Below are 18,056 nucleotides of genomic sequence, written 5' to 3' on the forward strand. Positions count from 1 at the left end.
TAACATTGTTCAATTCCTGATATTTTATTATAATTTTCTCTTTTTTCCTTTTTTTAAAAGAGTGTTGTCTTTTCATATAAATCATTGTTGTGAGAATGTGGGTAATCAAATACCACATACATTTTCCACATCTCTGCAAGCTCAAGATCATTTAAAACTGTCCTTCCATAAGCATTGTATATAAATGATGTAATTTTAAAATTCTAAATGTTATTCTGCCCTATCCTAGTGGCTTGGAAAAAGGAACAAAAACAAATTCATGGAAAAACAGAATTTAACCAATTTCCATCCTTTTCCAGCTTAATCTTGAGTCCAAAGAGAAACCCACAGAAGTAAAGTAACAAAACTTCCACATGTTACTCAGACTAGGATTTCAGCAAATCCCATCCTTAGGTTTCATATTGTTGCTGTCTGAACTTGGTATTTTGGACTAAACTAGAGATTATATTAAACATAATATGTAGTTGTTGAAGGAAATATGCCAACCTAGGGGGGAAAATCCAGTGGGTTCTTTAAAAATAGAATGTCAAGTCATTGGGTTGGCTTAGCTGCATTTATATAAGCCATGGCTTAAAGTCACAATTAGCTGGGTTCACACAAAACAAAAACCCCACGTTTGTTGATTGGGTTAGAATAGAATAGAATAGAATAGAATAGAATAGAATAGAATAGAATAGAATAGAATAGAATTTTTTATTGGCCAAGTGTGATTGGACACACAAGGAATTTGTCTTGGTGCATATGCTCTCAGTGTAAATAAAAGAAAAGATACGTTCATCTAGAATCAAAGGTACAACACTTAATAATAGTCATAGGGTACAAATAAGCAATCAGGAAACAATCATCAATATAAATCTTAAGGATACAAGCAACAAAGTTACAGTCATATAGTCATAAGTGGAAGGAGATGGGTGGTGGGAACAATGAGAAGATTAATAGTAGTGCAGACTTAGTAAATAGTTTGACAGTGTTGAGGGAATTATTTGTTTAGCAGAGTGATGGCATTCAGGAAAAAACTGTTCTTGTGTCTAGTTGTTCTGGTGTGCAGTGTTCTATAGTGTCATTCAATGAAACAGTTTATGTCCAGGATGCGAGGGGTCTATAAATATTTTCACAGCCCTCTTTTTGACTCGTGCAGTATACAGGACCTCAGTAGAAGGCAGGTTGGTAGCAATTGTTACATGAATGCTAGACGGAATTTCATTGAATATTGAGTCCAAGATGGTAATCACTTCTTGGAATGAAACCTAGAATGCAAATATGATGCAGTCAGTTACAAGGAAGGAATTCAGCATTTAACTCATCTATATTATTTGGAGAAAATCTGCCCCTTCCTCTGAAATAGGTATGTTTAAGCAAGGTTCACACACAAGTTGTTGTTCAGCATGCTCCCGTCACCTTAAAGTAGGACTGGTGAGTTAATTGTGTGGTCTTTTAGCTCACTTAATTGACAGTTCAGTGACATGTTGTGTATGCTTTAAAAAAAATATGCTAAACTGCAGTCCATACTTATTGGGAACAAAATGAAGCAAGGTCTGCCCTGCCATTTAGGTATAATTGGACCTGGCCTAAAATAGCTCATGTATTTTCTCTTATTTTGAAAACAGCCCATAATTCTAAATGGTAGAACAGATGTAAAACGAGCCTAAAATTTAAACAAATTAAATTGCAGATAATACTAATACTGCATTTACCTTATAACTAGCTGGGTTCCTACATTGAATTAAGACATGATCTACCAAATGGCTGGAGCAAAATATATTAAGCCTAAATAAAATCAAATTGTATCTCAACTTGATGTTGGCTAGAATTAAGGAGGGTTTGTGGTCTTAAATATCAGAAAGGCTCCAAGTTACCTATTGCTTCTCCCATATTATCAGTCAGCTATACCAGGAATAGTCAGTTGGATTAGGATCATATAAGCTATTGTAAATAGTTTGGAAAATTAAGGCCGTCAGAATTTGATTAGTATCGTGTTTCCCCGAAAATAAGTCCCTGTCTTATAATTTTTTTCAACCCCGAAATAAGCGCTTGGCCTTATTTTTGGGGAGGTCTTATTATTTTGGGGCGCGTGGAGTAAGATGGGGCTCCTCTGATTTCCAGCTCTTTGTTTAAATATTTTCAGGGAGGGCTTATTTTAGCACATGCGCTCAAAAGCCTGATTGGGTATATTATCAGGGGATCTCTTATTTTGGGGGAAATAGGGTAGTTGGAACTCGGGTTCTATGCCTGCAAATTTTAGAGCTGGATTTTGCTATTTGCAGAGAAGAGCCTTTGGCCAATCACTGGTTTCAATTGGCAGAAAGTTGAAGAGTCTCCTTGGGAGACTAGCATCTGTGCGGACTGAAGTAATGAAAACAGTCCTTCAAAAACACAAGGTAAGCATTATCAAGCATAGTAACCCACAAAGGGATTTAAAAGTACAGTCCTCTCTAACCAGCCCAGCAATAGTTAGTGGAAAGTTCATAATAAGCTTTAGTCTGAAATAGCCAACAGATTAAACAAAAATAATAGTGATACTGAAAGGTAAGTTAAAAAGATCTAACTACCGATAGTGAGCACACTGGAATATATGTGTGTACTTGTGCACATATTCCTATTAAATCTTTTCTGTGTACGTGTGTATGCTGTATTTGCCAGGAAAGTTGCATGCTACATGTTTTGAGCTTCTATTTCATTCAGGCTTTATGGAATTTATATATTTTCATTAGCTATTTTCAGACAGATTTTTTTTAAAGTAAATAAATAAGAACCGTGGGATTTTCAAGTTGGTAGAAATCACAGCACCTCTACTGCACCGTCTCTTTGTGGGTTTTCTTTTTAATCATTGGGAAAATTTACTTTCATTCTCTGTATATGTCAAAATACAGCAATAAAAATTGACCTTGTCCCCAATCTACCCCACAAGGTTGTTGTGGGTAAAAATGCAATAGGTGTTGTTACGTTCATCCAGGAGGAAATGAAAGATTCTTGGCTTGTTTGATGTCTCTTTAATTACAGGGATTAAAGCAGACTAAATCTTGGCAACTTTTAAAACCTGTGATCTTTTAAGACCCATGGATGGCTAGGGAATTCTGGGAATTGAAGTCCACTGGTCTTAAAGTTGCCAAGGTTGGACATCCCTGGACTAAAGAGTAAATATTGAAGGTCAAGACAAGAGTGAAATCCAGCAGGTTCTGGAGAACCGGTAGTGGAGATTTTGAGCACTTCAGAGAACTGGTAGCGGAAATTTTGAGTATTTCAGAGAACCGGCAAATACCACCTCTGGCTGGCTCGAGTGCGGTAGGAATGGAGGTTTTGCAATATCCTTCCCCCAGGAGTGGGGAGGGAATGGGGATTTTGCAGTATCCTTCCCCTGGACTGGGGTGGGAATGGAGATTTTGCAGTATCCTTCCCCTGACATGCCCACTAAGCCACACCATGCCCACCAAGCCACGCCCACAGAACCAGTAGTAAAAAAAAATGGATTTCACTACTGCAAAAGAATCCCTATTTATGGTATAATTAGCTTGCCCCAATCCCAATGACCATATATGGAACCTACTTTGGCGTAAGAAAAACATTCTTCCAGTTAGTTTTTTCAGTATGATTTTTATTGAAACTTTTAAACAAGAGGATAAAGACTGATACAAGTTAATATAAGAAAAAAGTGAAAGGAAAAAAGAAGAAAAATACAAGAAAGGAAAAAAGATAGAGAAGGGGCTTCCAATATTTTTCACAAGAGTTATGAGTACAGTACAGGTATAACTTATTTCTCCAAATTGATATCATAAAACTCTTCTATAATCTATCCTGACTAATCATCAAAGTTATAAATCTTGTTCATTTTTTTCATTTTTATGCAACAACTCCATAGGTTTTCAGTCATCAATAAATGTAGACCTGTTTTTAGGTTTATTTACATGTCTACCAAGTATGATAAAATGTGCCTTCATATTGTTCACATTTGCAACATATATTCAAAGTTCCTTTATACTTACTAGATAATTTCTCTGGGATCCCATATCAATGAAGCATCATTTTATAACAATCTTCTTTTAAGAACACAACACAGGATAAAATTCAAAGTTTTTCACCACATATTTTCCCATTGGGCCATCTTTATATTATAACCAAAATTCTTAACCCACTTTATCATACTTCGCTTAATCTGTTGTTCCTCAGTTTGTGATTTCAAGTTTATACATTTTAGTGATTACATGTTTAGTATCAATGAAGAACTATACTTCTAATTCTGTCTTAACTTTGTTATATGTCATTTTTTTGGTCCATTTTGAATCTGATAACTGTAAATGGGAAAACCAGACAAAGATAATTTTCTGCTATTAATTGTCTCTTGGTTTAATTTTAAATTCCCCTTGATGGTTTTCCAATAATTCCTGATACACCAACACCATACATTTGTCCTTATCTGTAGTTTTGCTCCCAAGATATGCTTCTTGAGCTGAGATCCACAAAGGTGTTTTCAGGACAGCCTGGGTTTATTTTCTACAGGTAATCCTTGACTACCTGAACCCTAGGGGTGCAGTGGTTAGAATGCAGTATTGCAGGCTGCCTTCCACTGCCAGGAGTTTGATTCTGGACGGCACAAGGTTGGTTCAGCCTTCCATTCTTTTTGGTAAAATGAGGACCCAGATTGTTAGGGGGAAAACTCTGTAAATCGCTTAGAGAGGGCTGTAAAGCAGTGTGAAGCGGTATATAAGTCTAAGTGCTATGGCAATCGGCTTATGACCACACTGGCATTCAGAGCTAGAGTCATTAAGTCACAGTTGTCAGTTGAGACACCACATGGTCAGAATCAATCTTACAACCACCATAAAGTGAATCACTATGGTCGTTAAGTGAATTGTTAAATGAACCATGTGGTTGTTAATAGAGCTCAGCATGTCTAAAGGGCACTTTTTGCCTCTTTCTGCTGGAAAGCAGCAAAAAAGTAATCACAAATCATGGTTATGTGATCATGGAACACTATAACGGTATAACCCATTTGTAAAAGTGAGCCACATATTAAGCACCTGAAATGTGATCATGTGACTGGGGGGAGGCAGCTGTTGCAACTTCAAGGATTAGTCATAAGGTTTAAATCTGTTGTAACTTCACGTCATTAAAAGAACAAATCATAAGTTGAGGACCACCTGTATTCCGTATTATTAATGTAATACGATAAATATCCATGCCATCAAAACTTCAGGCTGTGATCCTCTAACTCTAAAAGTCGCTTGTCTCTCAGTGAGATCCATTCTTTCCTCCAGACCAAACAAGCAGCAAAATACAATTTCAAATTGTTCCTGGCATCTTGTAACACTCTGTATTTAACTCATGAAATTTTCTCTTGCCATATACATTTAGGGAAATCTTTTTGCCATTGTATAAATGGGGCCTCAATTGTCAAAATAGGTATTGTCAGGAACAAAAGCATGATTGGAGGAAGGGGAGTTATTTTATTTATAGACATTTATAGATTGATTGCCCAGGAATGACCATTTTAATTTCTCCCATCTTAATTTCATTCCATGTCTCAACCTGTTTTGAAAGAACATGCAATTCGTATTTGTCATAGTCCCATGTTTCCCCGAAAATAAGACCCTGTCTTATTTTTTTTTTTTGAACCCTGAAATAAATGCTTGGCCTTATTTTCAGGGAGGTCTTATTATTTTGGGGTATGTGGAACAAGATGGGGCTCCTTTTGCCATCTTACCTGATTTCCAGCTCTGTGTTTAAATATTTTCAGGGAGGGCTTATTTTTGAGGGGCTTATTTTAGCGCATGCGCTCAAAAACCTGATTGGGCTTATTATCAGGGGATGTCTTATTTTCAGGGAAACAGGGTAATTCCCAAGTGCTTTACTTTTTTTTCAATCTTAAAACCAGTTTTCTCCACAAGTTCTATTTTGTTTTCCAGTTTAATATTTTTTGTTAGCATCTTTGTCTTCCGATTATTAATCTTAAAACCTCACATGCCCCAAAGTATCTTTTCCCATTAGTGCCTCTAATGGATTTCTAAAGCTAACACCAATCATTCACAAATGCTCTCAAGTTTCTTTTTTATTCTTAACTCCCATAATTCTCTCTCGTCTTGTCTAGTACTTCAAGAACTAAAATGAACCAAATTGGATAGCAGAGAACCTTGTCTTGCCCTTTTTGGAATCTCACAAGATTTTGTTAGTTTCCGTTAACAATTTTCAGCTGTCCAAAGGACTGCTACCCTGGGAAAACAGGTTCTCCAGTTATGTTGAACCCATCATCATGGGTTCTTATTCTTGCTCATATATTTCTGGGTCAAGACCAGACTGAAGTTTGGCTAGAAGGTTGGAACACCACAAAAAGGATCGTTTTCTTCTTTGGAATACTGTATCCTCCACCATCCCCATCCCCATTGCCTGTGGCTTGCATCTGACACATTATGGTGGCAGCTTTGGTAAAACTGTGGCTAAAGAATGTTGCTCAGTCATTAATTATCCTGCCTACTTTTATTATACCTGCAAAGTAATATATCTGGTTATATACTATGGACTAATACATTTTTTTTTCTTGAAAGATTTGCATCTTTACTCTTTCAATGTTGACACAAAATAGATTATATTGCTGTCAGGGCCCCAAATTTGATAGGCATTGAATGGCCCAGATTAATTCTGTGCCTCTTATTTTCAGAAGCACAGTGGTGAATGTACCGAGCCTCATTTAAATGGCTGTCAAATTTCAGTGGTGCATCTCTTCACTTTTTAGAAACTGGCAAAATTAATCTTGGCTCATTGAGCATTCACATACGGATGCCAGCATACATATACATAATCTAATGTGAGCTCTGTCAAATTCTGGCACACACATATATTCTAGTTATGTTATCCTAAAAAAAGATGAGGGAGAGCTGTTCCTAAAATAACATTTTAGCATCTATTTTGCTAACTCCAAAGCTAGACATAGTGACAGGTCCTCATCTGGGATATATCACCGTAACTCTCTGGGCCTGTTTTTATTTTGACAAAAAGCATTTCAAATGTAAAAATAGTTGCATTGTTTTTCTCTAACTAATGCTCCTCTATTTACATGGAGTAAATTTTAACATGTGTGTTTTAACAAGCTAGATGTCTGATTTCTTAGCTGACTTTGAGCAAATGAGGTTGGGGAAGGAAAAAAAAATATTATTATACAGGAGACTGAAAATGATGATAGAGGTATCGCCCTGTAGGGTTCTACTGGAGCCATTTTTAAAAAAATCATGCTTGTCAAAAGTCAGAATAATTATTTAAATTGAGATAATCCAGAAAGACTTTAAACCAAGTTTCAGCCTCTTTCGACCCACAGCCTTACAAGATGAATTTACTTTAAAGAAACTGCACCCATACATTGATGCTTAAAATCAGAAAACAATCAAAAATGTCTTGATCCTTTGGGATTAAAATATTATTTCATTGTTCTTGCACATAAACTGATTACTTTTTTCATTTTCATTAAATGGTGGGACTAGCTTACAACCATTCAAAGTTACAATGGTACTGTAATATATGACTTACAACTGGTCCTCGCACTTATAACCATTGCAGCATCTCCATGGTCACATGATCAAAATTCAACCGCTTGGCAAGTGATAGGTATTTACAACCATTGCAGCATCCGGGAGCCACGTGGTTGCCATTTCAACCTTTACAGCTGGCTTCCAGCAAGCAAAATGAATGGGGGAAGCTGGTTTCACTTAATGACCACAGGATTTACTTAACAACTACAGTGATTCGCTAAATTCACTTAACTGCCTTGCTTAGCAAGAGTCCTAAGTGTCGTTATTATTATTATTATTATTATTATTATTTATTATATTTGTATACCGCCCATCTCCCGAAGGACTCAGGGCGGTTCACAGACAAAAAACAACAGAAAACATATAATAGATAAAAAACAGCTAAAGAATAGATAGTTAAATTCAATTGATGCTCTAACTTTTAAATACAAATTTAAAACCTCATTTAAACTCCTTTTTTTAAAAATCCCAATTTAAAACTACATTCAGGCTAGTCCTGCTCTTCGAAACAGCAGCGTCTTCAGCTCGCGGCGGAAGGACTTGAGATCGGGGAGTTGACGAAGCCCCAGAGGGAGCTCGTTCCAGAGGGTAGGGGCCCCCACAGAGAAGGTCCTCCCCCTAGAGGTCGCCAGCCAACATTGTTTAGCTGACGGTATCCGGAGGAGGCCCTCTCTGTGAGAGCGCACTGGTCGGTGAGAGGCTAATGGTGGCAGTAGGCGGTCCCGTAAATATCCCGGCCCTAGGCAATGGAGCGTTTTAAAGGTGATGACAAGTACCTTAAAGTGAACCCGGAAGACCACTTATAAGTCAAGGACTTACCTGTATTTCGGTACGTGTAATTTGGTATTGCTGAATAAGTTCTTTTTCAGACTGTCATTGGATATGCTTCTAAAAGAGGTTGATTTTTCATGGAACGCTTAATGTGTCCAGATCTGTTTCCCTTCCAAAAATATGTCTACGTATGTGTCCCCACTCAACTCGCATCCCTCCTTGGCCTGAACAGCTGTTTGTGGTTTTCTTGTGGTTTTTTTATTTCCTCTCCCACCCCCAACTTCATGCATGAATAATTAAGACTAATAAGGCCATCCAATCAGGAGGCCAATTTAAAACATTAAAAGTACAAATGCTAACTCGTGCAGTCTCAAAATGGCAACACCACCAGAATCTGTCTGGTATAGTCAGCAAATCTATTGAGTTGTGGGAAAGTGGCATGGTGAAATTGAGAATAAGAGATGGGAAGTGCTTGGAAGGAATTAAGATGGCCCTCAAATATTGGTTGGTGAAACTGATTAAAAAATGAATAATTCTTCAAAAGGAGAACAGGAGAGACAGAACTATCCAAAACCTTATTTTTCCAAATTGATTTAAAGCAGGGGTCTCCAACCTTGGCAACTTTAAGCCTGGCGGACTTCAACTCCCAGAATTCCCCAGCCAGCAAAAGCTGACTGGGAAATTCTGGGAGTTGAAGTCCGCCAGGCTTAAAGTTGCCAAGGTTGGAGACCTCTGATTTAAAGAATACAAGCTTTGCTGGCTGGGGAATTCTGGGAGTTGAAGTCCGCCAGGCTTAAAGTTGCCAAGGTTGGAGACCTCTGATTTAAAGAATACCAGCTTTGCTGGCTGGGGAATTCTGGGAGTTGAAGTCCGCCAGGCTTAAAATTGCCAAGGTTGGAGACCCGATTTAAAGAATACCAGCTTTGCTGGCTGGGGAATTCTGGGAGTTGAAGTCCGCCAGGCTTAAAGTTGCCAAGGTTGGAGACCTCTGATTTAAAGAATACCAGCTTTGCTGGCTGGGGAATTCTGGGAGTTGAAGTCCGCCAGGCTTAAAGTTGCCAAGGTTGGAGACCTCTGATTTAAAGAATACAAGCTTTGCTGGCTGGGGAATTCTGGGAGTTGAAGTCCGCCAGGCTTAAAGTTGCCAAGGTTGGAGACCTCTGATTTAAAGAATACAAGCTTTGCTGGCTGGGGAATTCTGGGAGTTGAAGTCCGCCAGGCTTAAAGTTGCCAAGGTTGGAGACCTCTGATTTAAAGAATACCAGCTTTGCTGGCTGGGGAATTCTGGGAGTTGAAGTCCGCCAGGCTTAAAATTGCCAAGGTTGGAGACCTCTGATTTAAAGAATACCAGCTTTGCTGGCTGGGGAATTCTGGGAGTTGAAGTCCGCCAGGCTTAAAGTTGCCAAGGTTGGAGACCTCTGATTTAAAGAATACAAGCTTTGCTGGGGAATTCTGGGAGTTGAAGTCCGCCAGGCTTAAAGTTGCCAAGGTTGGAGACCTCTGATTTAAAGAATACAAGCTTTGCTGGCTGGGGAATTCTGGGAGTTGAAGTCCGCCAGGCTTAAAGTTGCCAAGGTTGGAGACCTCTGATTTAAAGAATACAAGCTTTGCTGGCTGGGGAATTCTGGGAGTTGAAGTCCGCCAGGCTTAAAGTTGCCAAGGTTGGAGACCTCTGATTTAAAGAATACAAGCTTTGCTGGCTGGGGAATTCTGGGAGTTGAAGTCCGCCAGGCTTAAAATTGCCAAGGTTGGAGACCTCTGATTTAAAGAATACCAGCTTTGCTGGCTGGGGAATTCTGGGAGTTGAAGTCCGCCAGGCTTAAAGTTGCCAAGGTTGGAGACCTCTGATTTAAAGAATACCAGCTTTGCTGGCTGGGGAATTCTGGGAGTTGAAGTCCGCCAGGCTTAAAGTTGCCAAGGTTGGAGACCCCTGATTTAAAGAATACCAGATCAAATGGCAGAAAAAAGCCTCTCCACTCTATGGTCATCTGTAGACCAAAAACAAAACAAAACATGGACCTTCTGGCACCATTTATTTTTTCTGTTTACAAGGTATATACTAGGCTGATGGTGTAAACACAGCCGGTACAGGTAGTCATCGACTTACGACCACAATTCAGTCCAAAATTTCTGTTGCTGAGTAGGACCATTTGTTGAGTTTTGCCCCATTTTACCACCTTTCTTGCCACAGTTGTTAAGTGAATCACCGCAGTTGATAAGTTAGTAACACAGTTGTTAAGTGAATCTGGCTTCCCTGTTGACTTTGCTTGTTAGAAGGTCGTAAAAGGTGATCACATGATCCCGGGATACTGCAAACCATCATAAATACGAGTCAGTGGCCAAGCTTCTGAATTTTGATCATGTCACCAAGGGGATCCTGCAACAGTTGTAAGTGTGCAAAATGGTCATAAGGAACTTTTTTTAGTGCTGCTGTAACTTTGAGCGGTCACTAAATGAACTGTTGTAAGTCGAGGACAACCTATATGGCCCTGCAGTGTTCTGAGCATCAATTGCATTTCAGAAAAATATCACCATGATTGTACCTCATGTACAAAGGGTGTACCCACATCCATGTTAAAATATCTTCTGAAATTTTGTACTGTTTAACTACGCGCCTTTATTCAACATCAGAAAGTTCGAGCATAGAGAATTACTGGAGCAGTTTTGTTCTGCACCTGGGGCAGGTGCAAAATCTGTCATGATAATTTCAACACAAAGTTAATTCAGATCTGACAGCCAGCCCGGTATTCAATGCCATCACATGTTACAGCAACCATTTTTCTAACAATGAATCCGTTGTCAGTATATATTTCAAAGTCTACCTTGCCAAGTTTCCTTTTCTGCAAATACATCTTCTCATACAAGTATTCAAACTAGTTCCCTGCATTTAAATCTTAAGGAGCTTTAACATTTATAGGATATAACATTTATTCTACATAACACGATCCTTCTAAATCAGTGGTGGGATTCAAGTAATTTAACAACCGGTTCTCTGCCCTAATGATTTCTTCCAACAAACAGTTTGCCAAACTGCTCAGAAAGTTAGCAACCAGTTCTCCCAAAGTGGTGTGAACTGGCTGAATCCCACCACTGCCCTAAATATATGTGACTTAACTTGCTATGTTTTATAGAGAACAATGGTTTCTATCTCGGCATTGCATCTGACATCGTAAATTATGGTTTACAACTATTTGTTTCAGTAATAAGATGTGATCAATAAATTGGTCAATAAATTTTCATATTTGGTGGACTTGCAAGAAAATTAAGGCCTTTTGGATAAGAATTTGGTGGATTATTCAAAATGTCCTGAAGAAGAAGATAAAGTTCCTGCCAAAATTTTTCCTTTTGGGAATTATAACGGATTGTACAGGGATTGAGACTAAATTAATTCTGAATTTAATAACAGCAGCAAGACTGTTGATTGGACAATATTGGAAGAAAAAAGAGTTACCTACAATAGAAGAATGGATATTGAAAGTTACTAATTTGGCTGAGATGGCTAAAATCTCAGCTTTTTTGAAAGACAATACGCAGGAAAGATATTTAATTGAATGGAAAAAATGGATTGATTATTTACAAAACAGATATCAGATTAAGAAATATCAGATTGCCTTTGAATAATTAGGAAGTATTATTTTATGTAATGGGGGGGTTGGGAAATGAAAAGATTTGGATGAGGTTAATTGGATTAGAAGGGAAAATTTTACTCTATGTTTGGTTTATGTATAACAATACCTTGTGATTGACCCGGGAAGCCGGGGGGGGGGGGAAGGGGGTTTTGTGGGGGGGAGGGGAGGAAAAAAGGGGGAAAAATGTTTTTGTTTGTTAAAACTTTTTCAATAAAAAAAATAAATAAATTGGGCTATCATATATTTCATTCCAACTCTAGCACTGCTCCCAAAACATGTCCTGAAAAGATGGAGGCCCCTCTATTAATATCCCTATTTCTGTTCTTTGCCTCCTAGTCTTTAATCAGTTCTACCAATCTATAATGTGCATTCCTTTCTCATCGCATGACTGCTAAAAGTTTGTTTTTAGTGTGACTTTGTCAAAACAAAACATACCTGCCATTTCATTTTTATCCACTGGTATATAGACATTTTAAATATATATCATGTATATACCATCAATGAAAGAAGATGTCACTTGGAGGAAGCCATACTAATTCTTCTTCAGCAAGAATGTTTATTTTATCTTCAATAATTGCTCAGAACAGGTTTTAAGCTAGCCAGGGCAGTTTCCTAGAACCACCAGATTCCTTTCTAGTCCTCTAATACAGAGGCCGATCTTGGAGAAGTATTTCTGCTAAGAATTTTTGGATGGCTACCATCTGGACTCTGATTTACTTTCAGTTTTCCAAGAAGTTCTAAAACTTTTATCATTTTTCACCATGATTTGCTTTGGTTCCTCAAGCTCTGCTTTTCAAAATACTACTCCAGGCACAAAAAGTCCTTCTACATTCGCTGAAAAGTGGCATAAATAAATTAGATTTTTAGTATATTTTTTACTCTTCAAACTTATTCTTCTTTGTGTTTCCAGTTCTGACTGACAGATTGGTATTTATTTTAATGTCATTAACAATTTTCCCTCTCTACCATGTACTATGTGTACTTTTTAATACGACTTTATGCTTCCCCCCCCTCATTTATAAATAGAAAATAAGATCCATCTAAGAGGCTAGTATATCCAAATTTGGTTACATTTTAGGTCAAATGTGATTATATTGGACTTCCTTGGTAATTCACTTATATTTAGATTTAATAACACTATGGCTACTGTTTCCAACGAATTCAACAACTTTCTTTCTAGCGTCCTATATCTAATAGGGAAATATATATGTAATTCAGAAAGGATTCAATTCTTTTTGGTAACTAAAATGAATTATAAAAACGTAACAAAAAGTTTACACCATAATATTCTAAAGCTCTTACTATCAATAGTCATATATTTCATTATTCTAAATCTGACATTTTGCACTCCTCACAACAACCATTTTTTAGATGGACATTTTCCCCACGAGAGCCATTTTGTGGCAGCATTTCTAACATTTTTCGCAAAATTCAAAATCTGACCATTGCTGCTAAAATACAGGAATTTTTTTTTTTAAATCACAGAATGAAAGCTCTATCATACTGTTCTCTGGTTTTGTTTTTCCTACATTTTTCCTTCAATTAATTTTGGCCCCCCTTTTTATCACCTTTGCAGCCTGGGATATCTGCTCAGGTAGCCCTCGACTTACAACAGTGACCAAAGTTACAATGCACTGAAAAAAGTGATTTATGATCATTTTTCACTTAGGAGCATTGTAGCATCCCCATGATCATGTGATTAAAATTCAGACGCTTAGCAACTGAATTAGCATATTTATGACAGTTGCAGTGTCCCAGGGTCATATGATCACCTTTTGCAACCTTTTGACAAGCAAAGTCAATGGGGAAGCTAGATTCCCTTTACAACCGTATTGCTAACTTAAGAACCGCAGTGATTCACTTAACAACTGTGGCAAGAAGTCGTGAAATGGGGTAAAATTCACTTAACAAATGTCTCACTTAGCAACAGAAATTTTGGGCTCCATTATGGTCAAGGATTATATGTAGTTGCTTTTGAAATAATCTCATAAACTGAGAACAAGCTGGGTTCATGATTATCTGACTTTATACTTGTCTAATATAATTCCATTATCCACTACTTGAACTGAGTTTTAGAACTAGTTCTAATTGTTGACCTAACTTTGTTTAATGTAATTTTTTATTCACCTGGGATTAAGCTCAATTGTACTCTGCCTTAATTCGGTATTGACTGGATCTGGATATGAGACAAAGAATCTGGGAAGAAAGAAGGGCTTTGAATTGAGGTAAAGGTTAGATAAACTATAAAATAGTATCAGAAGAGGTCCTAATCTGCTTGAAGCAAAGCATGGGTAGCAAATCAGTTTGACTCTACTGAGAAATTTCCAAGTCTAACTGATCACCAAGGATTTTCTGTTCCCAGTGGTTTAACAATGAGGAAAACAGCTTTTTAAAATATGGAATATTTTTAACAAAATGCAGTATGACTGATTTTAGTATAACTAGGATCATGCCTGAATAAATTCTAAAGTAGTTTGCTTAGTTGGGTTTAATAGGCTGTGTTAACTAGTGCCTCATTCAACAAACCATAACTTAATCATCACCTGTTTTCAAATATCTTGAAGATTTGGATTTATTTTTTTTGTTTGGTGCACACAGAAGCAGAATGGTTTGTGAGGGGACTTTCCATTTACACTTTTGTAGCAGTTTTTTTTTAATTCCTGCATTATGGGTTCTATTTTATTTTTCTGACCCGTCTTGCCTTAATCCTAATTATCTATATTCCTTAAACGCATTGATTTGCAGTTGTGATTGAAGCCGCCTATAAATTGTTTAGTAAAAAACAACAACCCATAAAACCTTGAATTATTGGAGGACAGGCAGAATATAATCTAACCCAATACTTGCCAACGCGGGGAAGATCCTGTGGATCCAACACGAAGGTACGTAATTAAATTAACCAGATTCAGACGCTGCTTCGTCTCGAAGGAACAGCTTTATTCCCCTGGGCCAAGGGCTTAACGCAGACAGGATCGTAATTTATATGGTTGGAATAAGTGTCATACCGGATCGATTCAGACACGAATCGCAACGTAATATCCTAAAATGGAGCCTAATCTTTGCTCTTCCCCCAGAATTAGCGCATCTCCCTCTCCGGTCACCTCCCCGGCTTTTGGCTCTCCCTGCCTCCCCCCACTCAGGTTACACAGGATACGGGCAGGCAGGTCTTTCCCTTCCCAACCAGGATCGCTAACAACACCCCCACCCACCCCGCTTTTTCCCCTTCACTGCTCATCTGCTTTAATTGCCAGGATCGGCGGCGTTTGCTCCAAAGCCTCTCCCATTTCCCCGCCTTCTTCCTTCCTTCCCATATAAAAGGTTGTTTCAACAAGCACCAGGCTTTCTCCTTTTGGGTGGGGATCTACCGGCGCCCCTTCCATTTTCCGGGGGGGGGGAACGAGGCGGCGTTTTGCGCCCCACCACCAAGCCTATCTTCCCCCCCCCCCGCAATCGGTCCGAGGAAAGTTACGCTGGGAAGCGAAACTGCAAAGCGTTTTCCACAAGAAACGGAATAATAAAAAAGAAATGAAAAAGAAATTCTCTCCCCCCCACCCCTCATCCCTGTCCTAATAGGAATACCCTCCCTCTCACACACACCTGGGCGGGTGAAGCAACACGTGCAGCCACCGCCCGTCTCCCCCCCCCCACCTCCGTCTCTCCCTGCGGGCGTTTTGAAGAGGGCGCCTCTAGTCAGTTAACTCCTGACGTTTGGGTATCATGTGAATGGTTTGAGTTCCCATGGTTCACTCCGAGCCGAGGTTGCCCCACCCCATCGCCGCCTCGCTCGCGCTCCCCTGCCTCGCTCGGTTTTAATATTAAAATCACCGCCTCCCCCCCCCCACCTCACCCGCTCGCCCTCCTCGGCGGGGAAATGCAGGGAAAGAGGAAGGGAAATTAAATAGGGAGTGGGGAGGGGGAGCGCGGAAGGAAAGCTCCCCATAGGAGAGTTATTTTTGTTTTTGGGGGAGGAGATCCACACTGCGTTTTCCTCTCGGCTGCCTCTTTCCTCCTCCTCCTTCTTCCCTCCCCCCTCTCCCGTCCCCTTTTACCCCTCGTCTCCCCGCATTTGCCGGAGAGGCGAGAGCCGATCGAGCCGCCTGGAAGCCGAATGTGAATAAGCAAAAGGGCGAGGAGGAGGAAGAGGAGGAGGGGGGCCTTGGATTTGTACAAACCACCATTAAGGACAGGAAGACGCGCCGCCGCACCGCAGGCTGGAGAGAAGGAGGAAAAAATCTACCCAGCCCAGCCCGGAACGCAGAAGGGACTCGCCTTCTTTGCTTGCTGCCCGACGCCGCCGCCGCTGCCGCGGAAAGGTTAGCGGTGACCCTTTCGGGCGCTTCACCCACTTTGCAAGAGGCGCCTCGGAAGGGGAAGCCGCAAGGCGGAGGAGACGGGAGAGAAAACGGGCGATTTTTTTTTAGCCTCCCCCCAAAAACAACAACAACAACAACAACAAAAAAAAGGGCCAGCCAAAGAAGAGAGACGTTGCTAGAGCTTCGGTGCCCGGAGTTGGGAGGGTCTCTTCTTCCCCTCCCCCGGCTTTCTGGAGCTTGCCGCTGCTGTCGCCTCGTTCCTGAAGGATTATATGTAAAGTGAAGAAGGAGAGAAAGAAAGAAAAAGGACAATTTTGCTTTTTAATTCCGTTCCCCACCACCACCGGCGGAGGTGGCGTGGAAGCTGGAGATATTTAAAGGCAAACCCACCCAGATTTGGTGGTGGCTCTCCCTGCGGGGTTTGGCGGGGGGGGGAGAAGAAGGAGGAAAAGGGAAGCCAATTTTTAACCCGTGATCCTTCCCCCTTCGGGTGGCTGCCGACCTCCCGACGTTCCCGGCCTCCCCCCCTCCCTAATTGCCTTCCCCCCTTTTTTTTGGTGTGTGTTTGTGTGTGTGCGCGCTTTTTTTTTAATTGGGGGGGGGAGGAAAAATCTGCATTGCGAGCGGATCTGGCGGCGGTGTTAGGGGAGAAGGAGGCGAAGGCCCGGCTTGAGCAGTAGCAAAGTCATCGCTCTCTCTACACCCCCCCACCCCAACCCCCCCAATCCCTTCCCCCGGCCCCCACCCCGTTGTAGGCTCCGGGTTCTCCATGCCTTTGGGTAGCGACAGCTGCGCGTGAAAAAAATTAATATTGAACGGGGGGCCAAGGAGACTCGCCGCCTCGCCCGCCACCCCCGATCGCTTCCTGCTTCCCCCTCCTTTTCCCCTTTCCCCTTCCCCTTCCCTCCCCCTCCACTGCAACCCCCCAAGATGGGCTGTTTAGGGAACAGCAAGACTGAGGATCAGCGCAACGAGGAGAAAGCGCAGCGAGAGGCCAACAAGAAGATCGAGAAGCAGCTGCAGAAGGACAAACAGGTCTATAGGGCCACGCACAGGCTCCTCTTGCTGGGTAAGGCGCGCGGGCGTCGCGGGGTGGGCGGGAAGAGAGAGGTGAGAGGGTCCCCCCGTTTCTCCTAGGGGCCCGGGGGACGGGACGGGTGGGCTGGGTGGCGGGGACTGGGCAGGAGAGGTGGGGCTCGGCTGGCTGGTTGGCTCGCCCGCCGCCTCCAATGAAGCCGGGCCCTGTGCCAGGAAGAAGACAGGGCGGCGGAGGGGTTTTTGCTTTCTGCCCTTTTCCCAGGCTGGCGGCCCCGGCTTGACATCTCCGGGTGTAAGGAAGCGGCCGAGATGCAAAGAGGCGAAGGAGGAGTGGGGGGGCGGGGGAGAGAGTAGGCCTCGGCTCTCCCTGCTGGTCTTCCCATCCTGCGGCTTGGACTACTGAACCCGTTAGGGGGTGACCCTGGGGGGAGCAGAAGTGTCGGGGAAGGGACTAGGAAGATCTCCAGGAGAGTTCAAGGGGGGGGGGTCTTTCTCCCCTCCTCTTTTAAAATTATCCTTTTTGTGGGCTTAAGGTGGAAGGGGGTGGCCTGGTCATTTCCTTGCCAGAAAATTCCACAGATGACACATGAGGATGATGATAATGTAATTATTTTAATAACACTCTCCCCACCACCAAAGACCTCATCGTCCTCCTTTGAAAGTCCTTGGTCTTTCTGGTTTGGGACTTTTTTGCTCCCAAAGTTGGTTAAGAAATTTTAAAAAAATTGCTTCGTTCTGCCCTTCTGTTCCCATCGCTTGTCATTCGTTTGTAGGGGGTGGTGGTGTTGATA

The 18,056-nt window shown here is 41.1% G+C and overlaps 1 protein-coding gene across 2 annotated transcripts in view; it reads left to right on the plus strand.

The window, feature by feature from the left end:
- The window catches only part of GNAS (GNAS complex locus), a 234,030-nt gene that overhangs the window by 79,475 nt on the left and 136,499 nt on the right, over positions 1–18,056 (plus strand). Inside the window, exon 1 of one of the 2 annotated variants that reach the window (XM_058177623.1) lies at positions 15,704–17,296. The exons of the other annotated variant lie outside the window; for it this stretch is intronic. Coding sequence (XP_058033606.1) covers positions 17,158–17,296 — 139 coding nt within the window. The 5' untranslated portion in view covers positions 15,704–17,157. Of the gene's footprint in view, positions 1–15,703; positions 17,297–18,056 lie in introns of those variants that run through there. 2 annotated transcript variants of the gene reach the window in all.

Source organism: Ahaetulla prasina, chromosome 3, assembly GCF_028640845.1.
Source record: "Ahaetulla prasina isolate Xishuangbanna chromosome 3, ASM2864084v1, whole genome shotgun sequence".
Classification (NCBI taxonomy): domain Eukaryota; kingdom Metazoa; phylum Chordata; class Lepidosauria; order Squamata; family Colubridae; genus Ahaetulla; species Ahaetulla prasina.